Source organism: Python bivittatus, unplaced genomic scaffold (genome assembly GCF_059951505.1).
Source record: "Python bivittatus isolate LINGU-HERP-01145 unplaced genomic scaffold, Pbiv_v1 ctg000120_np1212, whole genome shotgun sequence".
Classification (NCBI taxonomy): Eukaryota; Metazoa; Chordata; class Lepidosauria; order Squamata; family Pythonidae; genus Python; species Python bivittatus.
The window spans coordinates 8,240,587-8,260,995 of record NW_028277037.1 but is presented as its reverse complement, the minus strand read 5'-3'; the positions used below and the strand labels follow the sequence as shown (position 1 = coordinate 8,260,995).

General features: G+C 39.3%; 1 protein-coding gene across 1 annotated transcript in view; it reads left to right on the top strand.

Moving 5' to 3' along the window:
* Nucleotides 1-20,409, top strand: part of RELN (reelin) — a 320,681-nt gene that overhangs the window by 116,507 nt on the left and 183,765 nt on the right. The window contains exon 4 of the mRNA XM_088134961.1: nt 19,513-19,583. Coding sequence (XP_087991087.1) covers nt 19,513-19,583 — 71 coding nt within the window. The remainder of the gene's footprint in view (nt 1-19,512; nt 19,584-20,409) is intronic.

Here is a 20,409-nt window from a genome sequence, read left to right as displayed (position 1 = left end):
TACAATTTTAGTTATGGGGAAAACAACAACAATACTGAGATGAAATTCAATCCTAAATTCAACCTAAATTTTATAATTCTAAATTCAATTTTACAATCCTCAATTTTACAATCCTCCATTCAACCAGGAAGCAGCCCTGTTGCAAATGATTCTTCCCAGGTAAATACACAACACTGCACCAACTCTTTCTGAAAGTCCTCTTTTGTTTTATAAAGGACATTTGACTAAACGCCATACAATCAGATAAAGAACTCAGGAATTCTATGCTTGACATGCAAGATCCATAATTGTAGTTTAGGGGGAGAATACACTCCCAGGGGTTCAGGCATGAAAGAGTTAATCAAATCAATCACTCTAGGTAGTGGGCTGAGTCCAGCAAAGCGAGGAAGATCAATCTCTCTCAGGTGTACTTTCAAAGGGGAGGGGCCAACTTCATTTTTCCTTTGTTCTTTATCTTCCATCACGGTAGGAGGGATTCATTCCCGGCCAGCTTCTGCTAGGTAAGGGCCAAGGACTGGCGAATCAAAACAAATTAGTCATCTAGGGAAAATGTGCAGCCAGAGGCATTTAGGATTGTTTTGTTAATGTAAATTTGGGATTGATTTAAGCTGTTGCTGTGATTATATTCCCCCTGTACCTATGTATGCAACCATCTGCTCCATTACATGATTATTGTATAGAATAGATTGCTGTGAAGAACAGTGATCTGAACACCAAAGGCATATATGAACACATTAGTGTGAAGGTTGCTGTTTTTTCCCTTTTCTCTCGCTTAAGAAGTTGCTTTGAACCAAGTGTTGGTTTGCTTCTTTGGGGAAAAAGGTTATCTTTCTTGCTTGGGAAATTGCTTTGAATCTAATATTCACTTTCTGAACTCCAGGCTTTGTGGGGGCAGGGGTGGGGGGTCCAAACAAGGACTTCTACTAGATTTGGATTTTTTTCCCCCTTTAGCTCTACTTGCACACCAGTTAGGGTAGAGGAAACCCAAAAGAGAAAGTGCATGTCCCTAAGAGGAGATACAATTAGACAGAAGGCCAACTCTGTAGAGAAGGCCACAGAGGTCTGAATGTGGACCTTGAGGAAAAGTGCCAGCCCAATCCGGCAGCAGTCATCTGTGGGCACTGAAGTCCTCAAGAGAGATTCATAGCACTAGCTAGGACTACAGGCAAAATCATTTAAGAAGCACTGGGGAGAAATGGAGGTATTGCAAAACATTAATAACAACAAGCAGATGGATCTTTCAAGATCAGTCATATCTGGAAAAAGAATGGGTAGCCCTTTGGTCTCATATTCTGGGAAAAAGAAGTTCAGACAGCTCTCAGAGACCCCATCTTAATAAATTCAGTAAAAAATGAGAGCTAGAGTTTTGGCTTATTCAGTTTCCAAGTTTCTGTATATTAACCTTGTTGACAATAAGCTGTCAGCCCTTCAAGGTGGACCAGACTAGGAAACCAAAGTCATGCACGCTAACACTACTTTACTTACAAGGTTATAGTTACAGCATCTTGCAAATCTGAATGTGCTTCCTCCCTCCCTCCCTCCCTTTATCTTTATGAGAACTAGGGAGGGTCTTGTCTGAGACGCTTACTCAGGTTACAGTTCTGGCCTGGACTCAGATTTCTTTTATCTGACCCTTGTCTTGGTTGCAGCTCTTCCTCCTGTTCCTCAAAGCTATTCCTTCTTCCCATTACATAAGCCTCACTAATGAGTCTCATCATGAATCATTCAGCCTTAAGGGATGTGATAAGCAAACTGCTTGCACAATATGCAGAAGCCTCCTACTCAAGCAGTTCACTGCCTCTGAAAAAGAAGAAGGTGAAAAGTCCTTTGAAAACTTGGATTTTGAAACAGAGCAGAGGCTGGAGAGATTTGTGATCCCACTTGATAATGATGAGTGGGTGGAATTGTCTTATTTGTAATATTTCTCTAAGTACACTAGTATTTCAGTATTGGGCTGTGTATTCTGAGGAAGGTTTGAACTCTGCATGCTGTCTTCAGTCTTATGATTTGGCACCTTATGAAACTAGCAAATTTTTAATTATCATTATGGGGCAAAAATAGTGTAGGTATAGAAGGGAATTGCTTTACCCCTCCCATTCCCAGAACCCCACTAGTGAAGCACCCATTTCCTGAGTAGAAAGAGAGGATGTGCTTCCTTGGAAATTGGATGTCCAATTTTCAGCAGATATGGGTGAGATGTAACATTCCCAAAAGAGCAATACGTGGGTTGCTTGAAATCCCACCAGGGTGAAGTGCTACAGGCAGTAATTCCCAAACTAGAGACAGGCTACTTGAACAACTGTAACCTGTTCCAGGAAAGAGTGAAAAATAGGCTTGGTCTTACATCTGAAAATCCTCAGAGAACTGTCACAACCTCATTGCAAAAATCCGTATTATAGGTCGCATTTGTGTACGCAATCAATACCATAAATAGCCTGAATTAAAATTAAATAAGATAAAGGATAGAATTAACGTGATTTCTATGTTGAAAAAGACCAAATTTTTGTACTCTTGTCAGTGGTGAATTAATAGAATCTTGTTCCATTATTTATATGAACGGTCTGACTTGCAGATGGCAGTGCTCCAGCCTTTTTTTGGTAGTGCATAAATAATTGTGCGGGAAAGGGAGTGAGAATTTCCCTTTCTAAAGGTAAATTTATATGTTTTATAATGAAATTTTCCTATATATTAATAAGTTTGTTCTTGGAACAAGATTAGTGAACACATTAACTACCACTCAGCATTCCTATCAAATCCCAGATATTGACTGAAAATAGAAATATGGAAGTTGGAGATACCTAGAGGAGGAAGCACATCTCACTAAAGAAATGTCAGCATGTAGCAGAAGTCTTCCACATCAGTGGGGTTCTACCCTGGGCACTGCACCTAATTGTGGGCTCTGCCAAAGAAAAGCCACCCTGAGGGCTCAACCAGGGGCAGAGTTGTCCCTTTCTTCTTTGGGGAGACCGAAGATGTACTGACTTCATATGGTACCAGTCCACTCCTCATTGCATATTAGCAATATATTGGTTGAGAAGACAGATATGAGGTGCATGCTCCTTGGGTCTGTTTCGCCTCTGTACCAGTGGGGGTAAACCATGGTCATCCATGGCCCAAGGGTCACATTCAGTGCCCCAGCAGATATAAGGGACAAAATCCTGAGGTTCAAAATGTTAACCCTGCTTCCCCCGTACACTGACCTGAAGGAGCTTATCACCGGTTCTTAATGATAGTTCTGTGCTACCAAGGCAAATTTACACGGATCTGTATATTCTGCTTTCTCTTCAGATCATATATTCAGATGCTTCACCGTTTATTGAACCTTTACCGCTCAGATTATGGAGATCACACTCATGTGCCAGTTAGCTCTTATGACTGGCATGGGCCGCCCCCAGCCCATTTTTGTGGCCTTCAGAACATTCCCAGATTGCATTGCCAAAATGTGGTGGCAAAACTGGTAATTTTCAGTGGTGTGGTTATTCTTTCTTTTATAAAAATAAGAATAAAATACATGTATTAAGGTTCTTAAACCTAGTGACCCCTCCCAGCTATGAAAAGGGCCAACATTTTCACTTTTCTCACTCTATAGTAACATAACTATATAATCAGCTGTATAACCTTCAGAGGCCAAAATATTTAAAGAAATGGAAAGGTAGGATTCCCCCAGCTGCAAAAAAAGTTATTCAGTATTGTTTTATGAAGTCAAATTACCTTGATCAAGTGACCTCTGCAGGGCAGGGAGTGTCAAAAAAGTCAAGATGGTGGTTCAGCTGCACACCCAAAGCCCCATTCCTTTTGTATATACAGGTAGTCTTCACTGAGCAACCACTCGTTCAGCAACAGTTCAAAGTTATGACAGTGCTGAATGAGGAGACTTACGGCCAGTCCTCAAAATTGCAGCTATCACAGCATCTCCGTGGCCACATGATCACCATTTCAACCTTCACAGCCAGCTTTCAAAAAGCAAAGTCAATGGGGAGAAGCTAGCAGAAGTCGCAAGTCACAATCATGTGATGTAATGCTTAACAACCTGCATAAGTAGTTTAAAAACTGTAGCTGGAACTGCTGTGGTAAGTCGGCATGGCCATATGATATTTTGCTTTACGACTGTGTCGCTTAACAGTGGAGTTCCTGGTAACAATTATAGTTGTTAACTGAGGACTACCTCTGCATCAGTGTTTTGTCCATAAGGCAGAACTCAGACCAGATTTATGTGTGTCTTAACCTATGTCTATATTCTGTAAACTTATTGTATCAGCATAAAGCTAATAAAGATTAAGGCATAACAGGTTAGTTTGTTTTCACATTAGGCCCAAAATATACCAACTAAAGTCTGATTTAATATTTTATCTGCAACAAGTAATAGGCTGTGCAGTGCCATGTTTCAGGACAGACGGGAGCATCAATGCAACCCCTGCCTGCAACTTTGTAAAGCAGCTGCATCTCTTCCTGGAGCTACATTTGCCTTCAGATCCAAGGCACCGCCATTTACTGTTTCAAAGGGGGATAGTTAATTCCATTGATGATTCATTTTTGAAATAACAAGATTCGTGAAATCATTTAAGGAGGAAATAATTCAGTTGTTGAAAATCCACACACAAAAGATAGAGGAGACTCTTTATTCAGCCCTCAAGCAAAAATGAAAAGATGATGATGATGATGATGATGATGATGATGATGATGATGATGATGATGGTTGGTCACACAGTCAACCAGATGTTTAGACTGGATTTGGCATTTTTATCCACTTACCGAGTCCTTCCCAAGGACCTGGGATAGGCAGATGTTGTTGCTTGATGGTGTTAAAGGTATTGTCGCAGGATGCAAGCTCTTCCAAGTAAAGCTGCCTTTTGCAGGTCACTGATGGTGATGGTCTTCAAGTGGTGCTGCTGCTTCTCCTTCTCCTTCTCCTTCTCCTTCTCCTTCTCCTTCTCCTTCTCCTTCTCCTTCTCCTTCTCCTCCTCTTCCTCCTCCTCCTCTAATCCCTGATATATGGGACTGTTGCTAGAAATAGAAAAGTTTTGCCCACTAGTTGAACTGTTTTACGCTGTCAAAGCATCAGCCAACGGTTTTGCTGGCTAAGCTGGCTCTGGATCTTTCCATTCCAGGCTAAACAAATACCATGCCATCAAAATCCATTTTAATTAATGAAATTTTGAGCATTCTTTCTGTTGCAGCTCCCATATGTACCTGGGCAGCTTTCCATCTTTTAAGCTGGGAACAGTCACGGATCATTTTATATAAATTGAAAAATCCATTTCTTCTCTGACAAATACGTATCCCTTGCTTGCTTAGATTCCACTCCAGATGGGTTGGATTGACTGTGTGACAGTTCTTTATTCTTTCAGACTGAGCCAGCATGTGTATGTCCATTTAATAAGAAAGCCTTGGGAAATCACATTCATGGTTGTCATTTCAGACAACATTTTTATTAGAGTTCACATAGAAAGTTGGGTATAACTGCTGTAAATTACCCAAAAGAAAATTAACCTTAAATTTAAGATTCCCCTCTCCCCTACCCCAAATGGAAGAATAAGCAGAAACAGCCCATCTGCCTCTCAGTGAAGCCCATTTGACAGATAAATTACTTGGCAGAAAATTTACTTTTCCTTTCAGATAAATATAATGTATGCAAAACTACCTGCCCTCAGCTGTTTCTTCTTAAAACTCTTTAAATGTGCCAATTATTGTCAGTAATGTTGTTGAAGGGAAAACCTTAGATAAAATCAGAGGTGCCTGAACAATTCATGAGGTCATGAACATGACAAAATGTGCCTTGTGACATCACAATGCAAGCCATGCCCCATACATACTTATATGCAATGTCACAATGCAAGGACAAAGGGAGTAGAGTTTGTGTTGCAATGCCTGTTTAATAGTCCCACCCATACCCCCCACCCCACCCCCCACACACCAATCAATCATCTTAAATGCAAGGTTTGGTGTAATTGTAGAGAACAGTAGAGATGGACAATTTTGAGCCACCTACTTATTCACTGGATCCACATACCGCTGGGGGCCATTGAGCCACTGGATAGGTTAGAACACTCCTGGGGATGTTCTCAGTCATGTTCATTGAAACAGATCCTTACAGACTGATGACGTGCCAGACAAAGATTAAACAGAGTAGAATAAATGGTTTTCTGTTTTTACAATTAATGTCCCATGGATCAAGATGGGAAACCCCTAATGTACTTTTTGTGTAAAAAACAGAAAAAAATGAACTTATGATTTATGGTTTTGATGATTAGATAGGGTAGATTATAGAAAGAAGAGAGTCACGATGTAACTTTAGAGAGAGAGGTCAATTTATAATTGTACTTATAACTGCTGTAAAGAAGATTGGAAGCCACTTTTATATATCTTTTTTCTTTTTTATTTTTCTGCTACTGTTTTTCTTTTTGCACCTTTTCTTTCATTTTTTCCCCTTTTTTCTCTTTTCTTTTTCCCTCTATTTTAGTTTGTATTAGTCTTATTCTTGTATTTAAAATTTTCAATAAAAATATATATTAAAAAAAATGTCCAATGAATCAGGGGAAAGAGACAATAGATCAGATGGCCCCACTGAAGCAGTCCTTGGGCTGATCTGTGCTGCTTTTCATTCTACAGGCTCTTTTGGCACAAAACCAACTCACAGTGTTTTGGGAAAGGGAAGAACGCTTACAAGGATGCACCAGATTCTACACTTTATAGTCTGTTGAGCTGTTGGCTTCAGGCTCCTGGCCTGTTTCCCAACACAGATCCTTTCTTTTGTAAATACTTTTTTCTTAACCTGTATTCATAAAAATAGCTTTTAATTTTTTTTTAAAAAAATCCTTCTTCCCACCCCACCTCAACTTTCTTAACACGATGAAATATGCATCTTCCTTGCAGGATCTTCTGCAGTAATGCCTTGGTCAGATGAAAAATGACATGGATTAATACCTTGTCTAGACTGAGATTATGTAACTGTTACTGCTATTTAATTAATATAGTGGACGAAGAGCAGTAAAGAAGCCTTGAATTCATATCCCTGTTCAGCAATAAATTTCATGCTGACCTTGAGCCAGACACTTGTATTCAGCTTATCTTCCTCACAGGCCAGAAAAGGCTAGCAAAGGAGAAGGGAGAAAAATAAAGGGCAAGATAAAAAATATCATCATCCACTTCTGATAGTCAAACTGAGTCAGAACTATCTGGTAAACTCTGATCATCATCATCATCATCATCCCCCGGGGAGGCACTACCTTGACTTGGTTGTGGGGCTTGCATGCTCTGAGGAGCGTGAGAGATATGCCAGAGGTTCAACCATACTGGACAGGTTGAACCTGTGAGGTCTCATCAGAGGAGCCAGATGAAGAGTATCTCTCCCATAAACAATATGGGATTACAAATTTGCTATTACAAATCAAGTCCAACGAGAACAGGATACCTCAAAAGAATGGACCAGTTCTGGAAAGAACAACATCCAGAATCAGAAACAACAGAATAGAGGCTAGCAGATCAACATCAATTTATAACACGAAATAAAGTATTCACAGAAGCAGAATTGAAAGAACTACAAAGGTCTACCCAGGGCAAGGAAATCGAAGCCTTGCCAGAAGCAGCTCAGACTGTAGAGGCAAATCAGGGGAGTTGGCAGTAGAGGAAGCCAGCATCGCTACTGAATTGTTTTCATTCCCAAACCAGGCACCCTCTGCTCTGCCTTCTCCTCAGAAAAAAACAAAGCCCTGTAACTAAAAAACAAGAGGAATTGAAACAAAGAGTAACTGAGCATCTAGAACAGCACAAAAAGAACAGAATAAGGTTGCCTGCATTGAAGCTTGTTATAAAGAAACAGCTAGCACAAGTATACAAAGCCAGAATTGAGAAGACAGCAACAGACGACACATGCTGCCTCTTCAAAGAAGCTGAAGCAACAGTGGACCACCTAGTTGGCTGCTGCAAGAAGATTGCACAGATTGGCTACAAACAACGGCATGGCAAAGGAGCCACAATGATACATTGGAATATCTGCAAGAAATACCATTTGCCTGCAAGCAAGAACTGGTGGGATCACAAAACCCCAGACTTAACAATTGTTGATGAGAAAGACAAAAAAGTCTGAATAGTGGATATTGCAGTACCTGGAGACAGCAGAAGAGAAGAGAAAGAACTGGAGAAAATCACAAAATAGAAAGACCTGCAAATAGAAGTAGAACGACTGTGGCAAAAGAAAGCAAAGATAGTACCAAGAGTAATAGGTGCCTTGGGTGCCATCCCAAAACATCTGGAGTACCACTTGAAGACCATCGGCGTTGACAAAATCACCATCAGTCAATTGCAAAAGGCAGCTTTACTTGGAACAATTTATATCCTGCGATGATACCTTTAACACTATCAAACAGCAACATCTGCCTATCCCAGGTCCTTGGGAACGACTCGATAGGTGGATAAAAATGCCAAATCCAGTCTAAACGTCTGGCTGACTGTGCGACCAATCATCATAATATGGTCAAAAGTCAGAACTATCTGGTAGACTCTGTGTAAATAGTAATAATAATAATTTGCCCATAATTTTTTCATAGCCAATATATACTTTATCTTCACAATACATATTGTTAGTTTTTAGAAAATTAGAGGAAAAAAATCCTGGGACTTTGAAAGGGAAAAAGGCATAAACGTTTGTAGATAACATTTTGCTACATCTGGCCATATTAAGTCATATTAATATGACTCCTAATATTAACTATAGTATGACCATATCAATATTAAGTCCAGTATTAAGTCAGAATTTAGTTAATCCTGATTTGTTAAATAGCTCAAGAGTGATCTTGTAGATGAACGTCTGAAGAATATAATCTGCCCAAAATATTTGATTATTGTTAGAACAGGAATATTTTGATGAGTACTCCTTTATGTTTGCATTTTGCTCTTATGCTGTGTGCTTTTAAGTTGAGCAAAGGAATGACCAAACAAATTGGGCAATTTGTTTTTTTTTATTATGGTTGTTTTTCCCAGGGGTGTCCACAGAGTATTGTCAAAAAAGTCAAAATGACAGCCTCAGTGGTGTAATCAAAGCTGCGTCTGTTTTTTATATGTGTTCCGTGCGCAACACACATTTTTTAAAAAGTGAAACTCCGATCACACCATTGTAGCCACCATCTTAACTATTTTTACCCTACCCTGCAGACATTTCTGTTTCTTCCAGTTCTCAGCTCACATGTTTAACTGTCTCTCATTCATTCCAGGCAGATGCCCTATGCTTTGGCCTTCCTGAAAACCATAACTCTTACTCCTTCCCACTGTCTTGCCCTTCCTTTAATGGCACAGTATAGTATTAAAAACACAGTCCACCCAAAATATGTAGGTGGTCATAACAGAAAAGCCTGAGAAAAAGGTTGCTACCTATTAGTTATGATGTAAAGACAGGAGGACAAATGCTGAATTGAAAACCTTGAGGGATATATCTATGCATACATCCATACACACACACACACACACACACACACACACATTGAGAGAGAGAGAGAGAGAGAGAGAGAGAGAGAGAACTTTAGGCTTTGTATGGGCCAACCTTTGACATAATTAAGTCTAACTGCATCTACAATAAATCTTAGTGTTCCCTTAATGCCTGATTCTTGGCTTCTTGTGAGGGTTTGCCCTTGAGAGAAAGATGCATGGCAGTGGCCTTGGTGTCTGTTTCATTTCTGCCCCACCAGTTTTTATGCTGGGGAAAGTCAGCCTGGCAACTTACACGCCAGGGACCAAAGGACCTCCCGCAACTTAGAAAACAGAGGTTTCTTGCATGGACCACTATCAGATGCTGACATGATTATTGACAGATGGCAACAGAGCACATACTCAGAATCCTGCTGGATTAGAGTGGAATTGAATATAAGCCCCAGTAAATACATGCACATATACACATATGCTTTCAGACTATATAGAGAGGGGAACTGGGGCTAGCGAGGGAAGGAAGGCAGATACTTCCTCCAGCATCACAAAGTCTTCGATGTTGCCACAGTTGTGTGGAAATAGGGCCACACTGCACAGGTTGCTTAGCATAAGTCACACCCACTCAGAACACAGTATATGTCCAGTAGTACACCTTATCAAACTGTTTCAGAAACGGAGGAGCAAAAATGCTGCTGATGCTGGAAATGCATTTATTGGAGAATAATGGTCATGTGGTAAATATGTTGCTGGAGACAAATCCTTCCAGATTTCTCAGAAATAGGCACTTCAACCATCTTCCTTTCATTTCACTCCATGCACGGGACAGAAGATTCTTGTACTGAGTGGAATCTGGACAACAGCCACATATGAAAGGGGTCACTTTACTCTAGCATTACTGGCTGCACAGGTTGAGTGGTAAATTGGTTTCATTGGATCAAGTTAAATTGAGCCAAGCAGGCAAACTCCTGCTATTTTTTGCCACATATTCTTGATTAATCCACCTCTTTTTAAAGAAGCTATGCCACTCAAAAGCTACTGTTAAAACATGTCCTGATGCCAGGGCCATTTTTCATAAGCTGCATCCTTTTCCTTACTCCCTCAGGGAATCTGGAAACAATGGAGGATCATGGCATTGTGTTATGCATCACATAGCAATGATACAGCTCTGGGGTTGTTGTTGTTTTTTTAAAAAACAGTGATTAAATTTTGTGAAGATTACAAAATGACTGTTGATTGTTAGTAGCTGAACCATACCCATTATCAAATGCAGAATATTTGTTAGTTACACTGGCTAGAGGCAAGTGCTTTGGTAAAATTGATTTGTGCACCTAACAACGTTTGGAATTAAAATCAGCCTCAAAGCGGTACCTAAGTATCAATACTCATAAAGGTCTGTATCAGAATCAAAGACTTCCTTTGGGGGTTTCAACAACTCTGCAGTTTTTCATCTAATATTACAAGACATAGAACCTGCTGTCTGCTTCCTGGATGATATTTTGAATTATACTTCCTTTAAGGAACAACTTTTAGCACTGTTAGATCATGTGCTAAACGTATGGTGTGCGAGTGACATTATCTAAGTGTCAGTTTCTTCAAGAGTCAGTAGAGTAGTTGTGATACTGTTGATTGGTTTGGCCTCCCTCCCACAGAAAATAGGATTGATGCATAAAGGTGCACCCACCAATGTACAGTATATGAACAATTTTAAATGTTAAGTCTATTAAATTACTATGGACAATTTCTGCCAAATCTGTCCACAATGACAATGTGAGTTGTTGCTGAAAGACCTCAAATGGGATTGTTCAGTGCAATATAAAAATGCTTTTTCTACAGCAAAGCAAAGCAAATAAGCAAATGGCTAGGACACAAACAATCCTTCAACATACAATAATGGAGCATTCACACACCATGCCTGATGTTAAAGAGCATTCACCAGGTCATACCTCAAGAACACTGTCGTCAATAGAAAGCAACTAAGCCCAAATAGAAAGAGAGGCATTCAGCATCCTTTTAGAAGAAGTTTCACCAGTAACCTTTACAAACAAAAGTTATCCTTGATTGCTGATCATCAAATTTCTTTTGGCAATCTTAGGACCAACATCTGCCATGCCAACCTTGGCAGCCTCTTGAATGCAACAATGGACTTTCATTCTGTTGGGTTATGATTATATTACACTCAGAGGATGGACTCGGTTTGTCTTGGTAGTTCTCAAGTTGTACAAACTTGCATCAAGAGATACATGAAATACTGCCAGTGAAACAGCTTCACAGTGATGTAGATACTGAAGAAGGTTTAAAGGAACTGAATAAGGTCAACCTAAAAGGAGATATGATAGCAATCTTCAAATACTTGAAGGGATGTCCTAGGGAACAGGGAGCGGATTTATTCTCCATAGCTCCCACCAATAAAACAAGAACCAATGGATTGAAATTTTACAGAGGAAAATCCAGACTTGAAATAAGGAGGTATTGCCTGACTGTGAGAGTTACTGGGCAGTGGAACAGCCTCTCTCTTGAAGTTGTGAATATTCTGTCACTGGCAATTTTCCAAGGTTGGACAGCCATTTGTCTGGGATGATCTGAGGATCACCTGGGCAGAAGCTTGGACTAGAAGATCCCCAGGGTCCCTTCCAACCCTGTAATTCCATGATTTTATGAACAATAGGAATACTCTGCATATAGTAACTGAATCTCCTCCTGCAAAACTGTTCTTAAAATGGAATTAGCTGGATTTACTTAAAACTTCCTTGGCCCATACTGTGGAGAAGCATTAGAAGCAGAAGAAAAAGGGAACATGATCATTGTACATAAAAACTAAAAATATGCACCTAGGCGAAAAGATGTTAGTTCAGGAATTCTAGCACACTCTGTTACTGCTGGTCCCACAACCCATTTGTTGCAAAACAAAGTACAGGTAGTCCCCGGGTTAAGAATGCCTCTTTTAAGTAAATCCAGCTAATTCCATTTTAAGAACAGTTTTGCAGGAGGAGATTCAGTTACTATATGCAGAGTATTCCTATTGTTAATTCATTGTTAAGAACAGAGTCTATTGTAGCAAAGTTCAAGTTGAATACACAATTATTTGAGTTAAATACACAATGGTTCGAGTTCATTACACAATACTACTTATACAGTATTATACAATAATACTGTTCTGGCTTACAAGCAAATTTGGCCTAAAGACAAACCTTCAGAAGAGAACTCGTTCTTAAACTGGGGACTACCTGTATGATGTATTTGTTGGTGATCCACTCATCTATGTTCATGTTGATCACCTGCTTCCAGTTAAAAGAACACAAGTCTAATTTTCTCATTACTTTTAGGTAGATCCATATCACAACCCTGCCCCTAGAGGGCCCTGATATAGGTCACGTATTGTACCTTTTTTTACTGGGAGATGTCTCTCCAGCTTCTGTGTGTGAGTAGAGCTATTCACTGCATGTAAACAAGACTCTGGGAAGACTAGCACTATAGTTATTTATTGATTTTATGGTGCTTGTTACTTCTCTGTTCATAGCAGCTTGCTAAAAGGGGAGGGAAATGTAGTTAGGGCAGCCATCTTTGTAAAGGGCACCATTCTATTTGCTGCCAGGTGTCACATGAAGTGTCTTTATTACCAGGCAACTATTTTATATCCAGAATTTTTGAATGTGCAAAGCAGAGACCAAGTGCTGGAGGGAGTTTTGACAGCCCTTCCACTTTGAACATACACAGTAAGTGGAGGCAAAGCAGGAGCGCTATCTAAATTTGTTCCAGCTTTGCCCAGGCAGACCTGCCATGGGCTTGGACTGGCAAAAGAGGAGCAAAGCCCAATTCTCTGGATGTAGTCCTCTGCCAGAATTAGCTACCAGCCATAGCAGTGTTATTATTTGTGATCTAGTTAATTTGTTTTATTCTTGAGGGAGGTCAACAAATTCATTTATCATTTTAGGAGATTAAAGGAAAGCCAAGGAAAAGGGGACTGGCCTTCCTAATGGGAGGAACCCTTAGACCTGGATTGCTATATATTCATCTGTGGTTTATTAATTGTTTTAAGTCATACAAACGCTGGTGGTAGATAGATAGATAGATAGATAGATAGATAGATAGATAGATAGATAGATAGATAGATAGATAGATAGATACAGTGGTACCTCGGTTCACGAATGCTTCTGTTCACGAACAATTCAGTTCACGAACAGCTCCGGTTGCAAAATTTTGCCTCCATTCGCAAACGCTGGATCAGGTTACGAACAGGATCCGCGGCCATTTTCCCTCCCGTGACACGTGGTCGCGGCTTCCTGTAGGGAGGGGGACTCTCCCTCCAAGCAATATCCGCCTCCCCACCCGCCTTCCTGTCCTCCACGCCAGAAGTCGCGTCGAGAAAGGTTAGCTTTCTCTCTCTTCGTGCTGTACTTTGTGTCATATTTTTGCGGTTTAAAAAAAAAAAACATATGGTTCAGAACGGATTAACCGTATTTACATTGAACCTTATGGGGAAATTTGATTCGGTTCATGACCAATTCAGTTCACAACCAGAGTCACGGAACGAATTAAGTTCGTGAACCGAGGTACCACTGTAGGTAGGTAGGTAGGTAGGTAGGTAGATAGATAGATAGATAGATAGATAGATAGATAGATAGATAGATAGATAGATAGATAGATAGATAGATAGATAGATAGATGAAATGTATAATAAAGGGGCTCTAGCTTCTCCTCCTCTAGAGAAGCAAATGTCATCTATTGAAAGCTTTGTAAACTTTTTTAAAGCATACTTTGGTTCTGAAGAGTAATAAATATGACCGGATTGCATTCTGCAAAGGCACATTTCATTCCCCAGTTGCACACAAAATGCTTCCTTGCTTCTTATGGAAGCCACCCAATAAATGTCTACTCAGAGATGAGTATCATCATTTTCAGTGAAGTTTATTCCAAGATGATTTTATTTATTGCACTGTTATGCTGCTCATTACAAAGGTAGCGAAGGCGAGATTTCAGTCTGTGTGGTAATTAACCTCAGTGGGACTGGATTCAGGGTTTTTACAAGAAACATAAAGTTTTGTCATTTTGCATAGCCTCAGAGTGAAATAATGTGGATAAGTCTAAAGCTAGGTTGTTTTATTGTCTGTGTTACAAAGGCACAGCTCTGGTCTGATAGTTTAAAAAGTCTTCTTTAAACAGATCTGTGGCTTTCGTTTACAATGCTGGTAATGCTTTTGTGCACAATTTTTATTATGTGCTTTTTCATACAAATTTCCTCAAAATACTTGTTTCCTGTAAATTTCCTTGTGGCCTTTTTAAAACATTTCCGAATTGCTTGATTTTTAAAATATAAATTTCCCTGATGCAAGTTCTTTTTTAAAAATGCAGCTGCTTCTGCATGTAACTCTAGCATATGTATCCCCAGATGCTGTTTTTCAGTATACAACTTCTGTAAACATTTATTTTTCAGGTGCATCTTTCACAAACAAATGGTTTTTGTGGGAATTTTTGAGCATAGGGAGCCACTAGATGATTTTTCAGAAGTGTTCCAGTATGTACTATAGTGGAGTGTTTTGCTCCCTCACAAATGTTTGTGGTCGTAAAGATTCTTGGTGAATTTTCTTTTCATACACTAAAGAATAAATATTTGAGTTAGGTGATGAGCTCTGTTCAGCCCATCACAAGGAAAATACATGTAAAAAAACCCCAACAAAATATTTATGATGCAAGGTTTTTTTAGAATAGAGATTTTTGCATTAAAAATATAATGTGTCCAAGCCACTGGGTACAATTGTTCATTTTTCAATGATCTGATGCTGCAGTTAATCCTTTATGTAATGACATAAGAACATAAGTGGGATTGGACCCCTGGCCCATCTAATCCAGCAGTCTGTTCTCACAGTGGCCAACCAACGCCACAAGGAAGCCCGCTAGTCTTCCAGCAGGTGGCCTTCAGAGGCCATCACACTGCCATCAAGGCTAATAGCTGGGATCTCCATGACTTCCATGAATTGATGCAACCCTTTTTTGAAGCCAGCCCAGCTGGTAACCAGCACCATGTCTCATGGTAGTGAATTCCAGAGTTTAATTACAAGTTGTGTTAAAAATTTTGTGTGTATATGTCCTATTCTTCCAAGATTTAATTTCATTGGGTGACCTCTGGTTCTAGTAAAAAATATTTTGGATGTCTGGCTGTCTTGAAACCAGCAGGGCAACTTAACTGAATTATAGTACATGAAATACGATCCATCCTTTCTGTTCTCTGCATGAGTGCTGGGGTATTTTACAGCTAAATAATCCAGAATATTTTCATTATATCTATTATTTTTGTATTGTTGGTAATAAAACTATTTTCTTCTTCACAAAGGAAAATCGAACTAAATTTATCCTCTGATGAATTAAATTTCCAGTTATAGTAATACTGTAGTACCTGGAGGTGCACTTTGTATCTACTGCATTTCAAAGAAGTGAAAAATTAGTTTTGTTGGCTCATTCATATTTTGTATTTTCTTGGAAGACTTTCTTTAATCTGATTTTGTAAATAAATATCCCTTTTTCTTGATTTACTACCCCAATTTCTGAGACTGTTGCTCCTTGTAGTTGATTAAATTTATCAAAGGCCTACTAAGTTTTGCTGTGAGTAGCAAACATTCAAGAGGTTTTGGTCAGTATCTTTGCACCTCTAGGGCCATTTATAATGTGCAGAGTCCTGAAAGACACACTGGCTCTATTTCCAAACACACTAAGCCTTATTCTCAAGCACACTTGACTTGCAACCTGGCTTTGTTTGGGGTTAAATTTGTTTCATTTGAATCAGATGTGTCACATGAACATCATAACCAAGTAAAAATTGGGCATTTTCAAGCAACTATCTAGCAATCTCAAGTCACCAGTGCCTTGTTCCAGTAGCAGGACCAAGTGGCAGCCTATATGTCCAGTTATCCCAGATGATGAACTAGCTAACTCAGCAGGTTGAACAGAATCTGCCACTACAGGTGGCCCTCCTGTCAGATTTGGCCCAAGACCCAGGAGTCATAGTCTTTGATGTTAAGTACCTACCTCCTTTATTATGTTTGTTAAGTACCTACCCCCTTTTATTATGTTATTAAGAACCTACCAACCCAGATTTAAACAACTACATTAATTTTGTAGCATTCTTGAGCTCTAACTTTGAGGATGCAGTCAAGCAAGTGACTACCATCTGTGAAATCTGTTGCTTCAAACAGGTATTGGACCAGTTGAAAGAATGACTATCAGATGAAATTCAGGATGAATGCATTTGTCAAAGCACCCCAAATACTTTGACAGCATCAGTCTAGGTCTGCTTGGGTACTGATGACAGACTGAAGATTGCAGTCAAGTATAAGCAGGACGGGAAGTCACTATTTTCTTTCATTCTCTCCTCCTCTCCTCTGCGTTCACAACAAAGACTTTTGGAAATTGAATCCATGCATCTGGAGGCAACCAAGCTCGTTTCTGTGCCTGAAAAAAGTTGTGCTGTTACATGCAGGATGTCTCTCTGTATTGTGGAAAATGCAATGTTTACATTCCTCTAGACATACTGTCTGCCATGTAGCCCCAAAAGTTCCATTTTTGGTTCATCTGGCCTTTGCTCTTGAAGAGACAAAACCTCATGTCTCAAGAGGGTCCTTACATCCTCTATAAAAACATATCATCTGTGTGTTAAGTAAGTATCTCCTTATGTCAGCATGTTTCAGGGAGCATGGCCAATGAAAACTCCATAGCCAGCATGTAGAGGCCCTCTCTTCAACATCCCTCACTTCTCCTTCGCTGCCCATATTGGGGTGCAGTCACCTTTTTCCGTGAAGATTGTAATTTCAGCAGGTGTTATCTACAGATAGGGAGAAAGAGAAGTACGTGAAGTCCAGCAGCCTCCAGATCAGTTCATCTTTCCATGCAGCTGAGCTACAGGGAATAAAAGCCACAGCCTGTCACCATCCTGACATAGAGATTCACATTATTTAGGGTGAGAGGTAATGGGCCTATTTATGTCAAGGCACACAGAACTCATAAGTTCCAAGAGATATTTCTAAACTAGTGCCTTTGCAGTTCAGTAGTCCTGTGGTCATCTGCCTGAAAAATGAAATCTCTTTGAGGCCTAGAGGCCTCTTTCTTCCAACAGTTTCCCATTTACTAGGACCCATCCACTTATCCTTTAATACTACATTGGTAGGAATTTTTTGCAGCATTTTATACAAAGTTTTTTTGGAAGTCTGACTATGGAAAGTCTACTTGATCTAGCTTACTTCTATCCACATATTCATGATACTCTCAAAGAATGTTAAAAATATTAGTTTCTAAAAAGTTTGTAGAAGTTATCTTGACTCTTCTTCAACAAGAGTTAACCTATATTTATTTGATCATTTGATTTTTAATCACGTTATTTACATGGTAAAATGTTAGCAAACAATTTATTGGTTAGAAGGTGCATTGGAATTTACTAATAGAATTACTGGATGACCTGTAATCAATTAGCAAGAATTTTTGGCCCACGTAGCAATATAGCAATTAGTAAATGGCTGCAATTTCTCCCCAAGTTAAACTGCTGAAATGAAAATGTGCATTTTAACTAGGTATGTATATTTCAATACATATACAAATGAAGTAGCATATTCAATCCATTAAAATTATTTTAAAAGTTCAGATTACATTTTAGCTTTGTAATCTGTTATCCAACTTTATGATCAATGAAACATTCTAATTATCTGTTACAATGACTGTACGTGCTATCGCTATTTCTGCTTAAGATGGTTCTAAAGGTATTGTAGCATGTGCTTCAGCCTGTAGCCAGTGTTTAATTTTCAGACCATTAACCTCTGTATATGATTATATTGTTTTTATTACTAGTATTGTGCCTTGGGAAGTGGTAGTTACTGTTCAGTGAACAAATAAATGATAGAACAGAAACAGTTGTGTATTGGGGTTGTTTCAATTGAAGCAAAGCTTGAGCCATGATCTATTTGGGATAGAAGTTTTGCTCCCTTTGGGCAGAACAGATGACTCCAAAATGCACATCATCTTCACTCAGAAACTTGCATGAAGCTCCCCGCTTTACTTGTTATGTGGCAATCTTACCTAAAAGGAAATGAATGAATGAGTGTGTGTGCATGTGTGTGTGTTGTACTTGCTGGTATTGGTAAATCTCCTTGTGAGAAGGGGAAGGAGTATTGGATTCAGGGATAGACTAGTTTGTCTTCAAATTAAAGTGGCTGTTGTAATCTGGCCATAATTGGTCACCGCAGTCCCAGCCATTTGTTCAGATTGTGAGAGCACAGGAACAGAGACTCTCAGGCTGACGGGGTAGATCAAACAGGGTCTTAGTCAAATTGAATCTCCGGAAGAATAATATATCAAAAGCAGTCTGAATAAGCAGCTGCCAGGGTCAAAAGACAAAAAGGAAAACGCCGGGGATGCCTATGATGATTGGCCTGGATGTAGAAAAGGCTTTCAGTCCTGCCTGAGATGCACAGAAGTTGTTTTCAGCTGAATGGACTGGTGGGTGAGCATAAAGATATTGGGAGAGGAATGGACCCTTCCCTCCCTCCTTACACAAAAGATCAACCTGTTCTACCCTTCACTAGGCTACGTGATCATGTGAAGGAGGCCCCTTGGGGTCTCCACATGAGCTCATCTGTACAGGGTACCTCTACGTAAAATTTGGGCTCCTGGCTACTTACAGACAAGGAAATAAACAAGAAAGCGAACCAGCCATCTTTTGACAATGGCTGCATCACAACCACTAGGGCAGTTTAAGAATACAGAAAATAAACACAGAGACACCCTTGGAAGGGTTTTTTTTTTTAATGCTACAGGAAGAATTTTCTCAACAAGAACTGAGCTCCAGTAGTCTCTGAATTGCTGTAGTATTTATATCCACCCTATATAACCTAACATTTCCCAACCTGGGCAATTTTGAGATGCGTGGACTTCAATTCCAAGACTTCCCAGTCAATATGGCCATTATTAAGAATTCTGGGAGTTGAAGTCTATACATCTTCAAGTTGTTCAGGTTGGGAAACACTGATACAGACTATGTTTCTTTACCTAAAAAGATCTTTTTGTTCTGTAATATAATTATGTACTTTTTTTCAACACATTTCTTTCTATTTCTAGGGCTACTGCTACTCACAGAGGTCAAATTATATTCAAGGATGCCTTAGCCCAACAGTTATGTGAACAAGGAAGTAAGTGTGTGTGTGTTTATTTTTCTGTAATTTTCGTTTGTATTAATTGAGATCATGATTGAAGTGATGAAGCTACATCACTTGTTATAAGGCAGGTAAGGAGTAATATATGGTTTTTCCATCCTGTGTTGAAAGATTGGAAGTTTTCTCAGTTTATTGACCATTGCAAACTGAATCACAAATATTTGCTAGGTGCCTTTCACAGTAAAAAGAAAGTTTATCATGATCTTCCAAATGTCCACTAAACATTAGAGTGACAAATTCAAAAGAAATTATGCAGAAGAGAATTTTAATAGATGTAGTTTTTCTGCACGCAAGAATGATAGATTGAACCTGAAAATTCCATCTTTTACCCAACAATTAACAATACTTGTGTAATTTTCCTAGGAGTCACTCTACTAGAGATTCCAATTTACTTCCAATTGCCTATATTCTTTATATCCTTTTAATTGCCTATGACTTGTAATATTCATTTTCAGCAGAGGTATCTGTGGAGTATTTGTGTGTGTGTGTGTGTGTGTGTGTGTGTGTGTGTAAGAAGTCAAGATGGCACCCACAGCCATGCGATCAAAACCAAATAAATGTTTACACATATTAAAAGGGGGTGAAGCTTTGATCGCGTGGTTGTGGCACTGACTTGACTTCTTTCATACAGACACCCCTGATTTTCAGTTTTCATTCTGAAATTATTGATTATTGCCTCAAGTGGATTATAGCACTTTACTCATGTCAGTCGAAGACTGAGCATTTCAGTGATGTACAACTTCAGAGGCATACTCTCAAAATTGCCTTTTGAACCATCATGATTCCTAGGTTTTTTAAAGTC